Raw genomic sequence first — 4,777 nt, 5'->3', positions numbered from 1 at the left:
TGGATGGTTTAGGTGCAATGCTCTCCACTGTATCTCAGATATACTAATTGTGTGCTTTAATATTTATATTTATTAAACACTACCTGCTTGTTATTTTCAAGCATTATGACTTATTATTGCCGTAGGTGTATTACAGGGAATTAAAGGACGTCCATGTGTTACAAGGAATTTTATATGATCCTACAATTAATTGCCCTTATACCAAAGACTTCACTGGCTATTATTAATAAAAATTGGCATATTAAATGGTAATCATTATCTCAAACATGTGTTCCCACTTGGTGGTTGAATTTGTCATTCCCCAGGTAGATATTTCAATCGTTCTTTAATTATTTGATAGATTTTATGTATTCAGTAATCAAATTACTCTGAGTTTCCTGTGATATTAATACAAAATCTCAAAACATTCACAGAATCACCCAAAGCTGCATGTGAGATCACATACTATAATCAGTAGGCGAGAGTCTATTTTAAGAGAATTAAAACGATTTACCAAATTTAAACAGAGGTTTATTTTGATATTATGTTCCTAAAGATTTGTCAGGTTAGATGCCCATCTTCTCCCACATGCTCTTTCATTTTATTTAATTGTCCTTTCAAATGCCATGTACTCACTTATTTGTTTCTAGAAAGAGGTACTAACTTCTCATCCAAACATGGAAAATTCTCTTACTTAGTCTGATCTTGACAACATGATCAAATTTTTATTTGCCACTCAGCCATTATTGAAACTGAGGGAATGATGCCTTTTTGGAATAATTACCTGGGTAACATGGTTGCAGAAAGATATTAGTAAGAGATTTAGCTGTGAATAATCAGTAGTCATATTTATACGAGGGTCATCCGGAAAGTAGTACCCGTTCGTGCCGCATGAAGTGCTGACGACGCGAGTAGCCGCTGGACGAGGTCAGATAGCTTCAGTGGCTTGTCTGCCTTCTCTGAGCCAAGTTGCGTGACGCTAGCATTGCCTGTGTTGTTTCTGTGATTGTTTACAATGTTTAAAAAAATTGAGAACGCCGCCAGTTGTGAAGTGAGGGCAGTGATTAAATTCCTCAATGCCAGAAACGTTCGCCCATGTGATATTCATCGCCAATTAAAGGAGGTGTATGGAGACAATGTAATGGACGAGTCGTCTGTTCGGCGGTGGTGTCGCAACTTCAACATGGGGAGGGGGAACACACACGACGATGAGCGTTCGGGGAGACCGTCTGTCATTACAGACCAACTGGTGAGCTCAGTTGACGAATTCGTGAGGAACGATCGGCGCGTCACAATTGATGACATCTGTGAGCATTTTCCCAATGTTTCTCAAACAATTGTTCATGAAATTGTTAAACACCATCTGCATTATGCAAAAATTTGTGCAAGATGGGTCCCTCGCGTATCTCAATGAGCTGGCGGCGAAGGACTATGCAGCAGGAATACAGAAACTTGTCACACGTTATGACAAATGCCTTAATTTGCTTGGAGATTATGTTGAGAAGTAGTTTAAAGTATCCTCTTTCAAATAAAATTTTTTATGTTTGTTAATATTTACTTTTGTGTCTTTATTTCACGAACGGGTACTACTTTCCGGATGACCCTCGTATCTATTGTGCATTGGCCATCCAAATGCAGATATAATTGAAAGTCTGATTTGTTTCGTCTTGTATCAGTTGGGAATATGTACTTACAAGCCCTTATTTAGTCTGGGCAGTCAGAATGGTATAAGTATATATTTTACAGAAATATTGTTTGTGTAGAGACTATTAAATTGATCACACTTACGAATCCATCTTCAGGTTTGTTGTGGAGGTTGCTGATTTCCACTTTGGACATATAGATGTTGATATGGAATGTAAAACTTTCCAAGAGCGCCTAAGAGATGCCATTGTGAATGCTTTCAGCCGCTCAATTATTGAAGATGACAGTGATAGTGAAGGGTGTGATGATGATAATAGGACCGGACGTGGAATGTGGCCTCGAAGAGGATTTGGCAACACTGCAGGCCCTAGTACTAGTGGAGTTTCAGGAGTAGCAGGGAATGTGGGAAGCAGGGGCGATGCTCGAGGGCAAAAGTATGGTAGTATGGAATGATTGGTTGAACATAATATCTTATTTTAATTCCATTATATCTGTCGCTGATAAACATAGTGCCATGCTTGAGGATAAAAAATATACTGTGGAAAATATTCCCATTGAAATGTATTTATAAGTTACAGATCTGCTTGGGAAAATTGTGTGATTCTATTGACTTCTTTCCCTCACACTTTTTTTGTGTATTTATTGTAACCTTGAGACAGGTGTATTTAACTTGACATTTAATGTATTCTGTTTTTCTCTCTCAGTTTCAAGGTTGAGCTCATAAAAACAAATTTACAATTTGATTATCAAGTTTCATTTTAGATGGTAACCATTCTGCTCTTTTGTTTTTTATATTGTAAGTTCTATTACAGGGTAAACATGGCAACATAATGATGTTAATGAGAATATTTGATTATTGTTTGAAATACTGCCAAAAACCAAGTGGAAAATCAGGTACTTTTTAAGACAACGAAAAATTAAGGGGAAGCTGGTACATATTTTTTTTGCGCACTGCCAGAATATGTTTAATCATAAATGTTAAAATTTATCTTCTGAAGCATTCTCCTTGTAACTCCAGAATCACTTTTCATTTTTTTAACTTTTAGTGAAATGTGCTTGAAATATAAGAAATAGTATTTAATTTGAGTGTTGTATAATTTTAATTTGCAAGCTTATTCAGTGTGCTATATTATTAATAAATTTGATATTCAATTAGTGGTAAATAGGATGATAATTACTGTGAGGGAGGTGAATTTTTTCAGTAGGATCTTTATGATGAAATGGAAAATCTGAATTCTGATGGCCATCATAAGATGTTTAAAGATGTTTTATATTTTTATCAAATACTAGTGATATAATTTTTTTGTAGATACAAGTGTTACCAAAAGAGCGAATGGATGATTGAATTTGGAGCTTATTAGTATCCCATTAGCTTTTGTATATTTTATAGACTACTTCTAGTGTTTTTTTTATACTTTCCATATGCAGGTTCAAATGCCAATGCCTTCTTGATGTTGTTCCTTAATGTCTATGCAAAATGGCATTGAAACATCTTATACAATGAGCAAAAATTGATCATGGGAGTTGGATGGGACAAATGTTGAATGAGCTCTATGTTACTAATTTTTTGTTACAGATTTGCCATGCCATAAATTATTTATTTGATAAAAATGTGTGTATTTTATGTATCAGTTTATACATTAGTTCTAGGCATGATTGGCTGATCTATTTTACTAATGGAAGTCATGGTCATATAACCATTGATTTGAATTGTATGCTTCATTTAAATATTTTGAGCTCATTAAATTTCCATAAATGGTTGTACTCCAGTCAGTAATATCAATGCCAAAGATAACATAGACTGATGGCTGTGATGATTGAGATACATCGTGGTTGTATGTGATGTACACTAATGTGTTCATTTGAATTTATGTCTTAACAAGGGCAACATGTCTCTTTTATGTGAATGTGCAGATGTGTATAATATGTATTTGAGAAATTAAATGTGATATATTATTACAAAATGAAGTACGCGTTAAGGACCAATCGGAAATGCTCCTGGAAGATTGAAATATTCTGTATGGATTCCTTGGAAAATTTGTGAATTTTTCCAGCTTGCAGCATATTAAGTATATAATATTTGTGTATGATCCAAAAGAAAACAGAAAATAGGTAACTTAAGTGAATAAGCGTGTGTGATTATGCATGATGCAAAATTTACATGATTCTGTAGGACCTTCAACAACAGTCACTTAAAGAGAAATAATTATTAATCCTTACAGGGAATGTCTGCTAAAGTGGAAGAAATCGCTCACTTTTACAAGGAATGAGTGAATATGTACTAGTAGTTTAATACGACTGTGTATTGCATATTTTTATTGTACAAAGAGAGTATGAAATTAAATAAAATCCATGATTTTTCGTTAAAAAGTTCACTTATTGTTTTTATACCAATTTATGCACCTTGCTAGCATTTTTGTTATCATAGTTTATTTTAAATTCTCATAATTTTAGACTGCTTGGGCCTCTCTTGATTTGTGCAAATGTTACTACATTGGCCATTAACTGGGAGGTTTGGGGCTTGTTAGTGTGGAAACTGAATAAAATATCAATACTGATAGATTGTTAGCTGGAGTTAGATTTATTAATTTTTCTAATAGTTTCAGTTCAGGGAAAGTACTTCTTGCCATTTATGTGAAGGTATTCTGCCTGATTGCAAAACGTCATATGGCAGGTTGGCCATCCATCTTTAAAAGCTGCAAAAACCAAGAATGAGAAAAAACCTTGAAAATATCATGGAAAAATGTTAGAATTGGGCTGTGGAAACCTGGTAGAAGAAAAATGTGTCCATTTTGTTCATTAGACTTGCCATATAACTAACCTGGTGATTGTTTATCAAAATAGTGGTTTTCAATGTCTAATGAATTCTGCCAGAAAGTTTGAGTGAATTGTGCCTTACATGTGTACATTGAAGCATTTGTGTAGTTAATTGGGCTAACCAAGTGTCAAAGAGAGATTCCTTACCTATCATTGTTCTATGCTGGAATTTTAATCAGTACGGACTTCATTCTTTGAGTAAGAATTCCATAATAGAAAAATACTCTTGTATTATTAATTAGGTACAGAGTTTTACTCAAGTGATCAAAACAATTTCCAACTCTTGTATCATTCGTTTTTTGACAGTTCATGCTCAAGAGCATTTTCTGATAGGGTC

General features: G+C 34.3%; 1 protein-coding gene across 1 annotated transcript in view; it reads left to right on the top strand.

The window, feature by feature from the left end:
- LOC139690029 (uncharacterized) overlaps window positions 1–3,987 on the top strand; it is a 19,971-nt gene extending 15,984 nt beyond the window's left edge. The window contains exon 8 of the mRNA XM_071587211.1: window positions 1,782–3,987. Coding sequence (XP_071443312.1) covers window positions 1,782–2,076 — 295 coding nt within the window. The 3' untranslated portion in view covers window positions 2,077–3,987. The remainder of the gene's footprint in view (window positions 1–1,781) is intronic.
- Window positions 3,988–4,777: the final 790 nt, after the last annotated feature.

This window comes from Hetaerina americana, unplaced genomic scaffold, assembly GCF_022747635.1.
Source record: "Hetaerina americana unplaced genomic scaffold, ioHetAmer1.1.p SCAF_3, whole genome shotgun sequence".
Taxonomy (NCBI): Eukaryota; Metazoa; Arthropoda; class Insecta; order Odonata; family Calopterygidae; genus Hetaerina; species Hetaerina americana.
The sequence above is the reverse complement of the archived record's forward strand: the minus strand, read 5'-3'. Positions and strand labels throughout refer to the sequence as shown.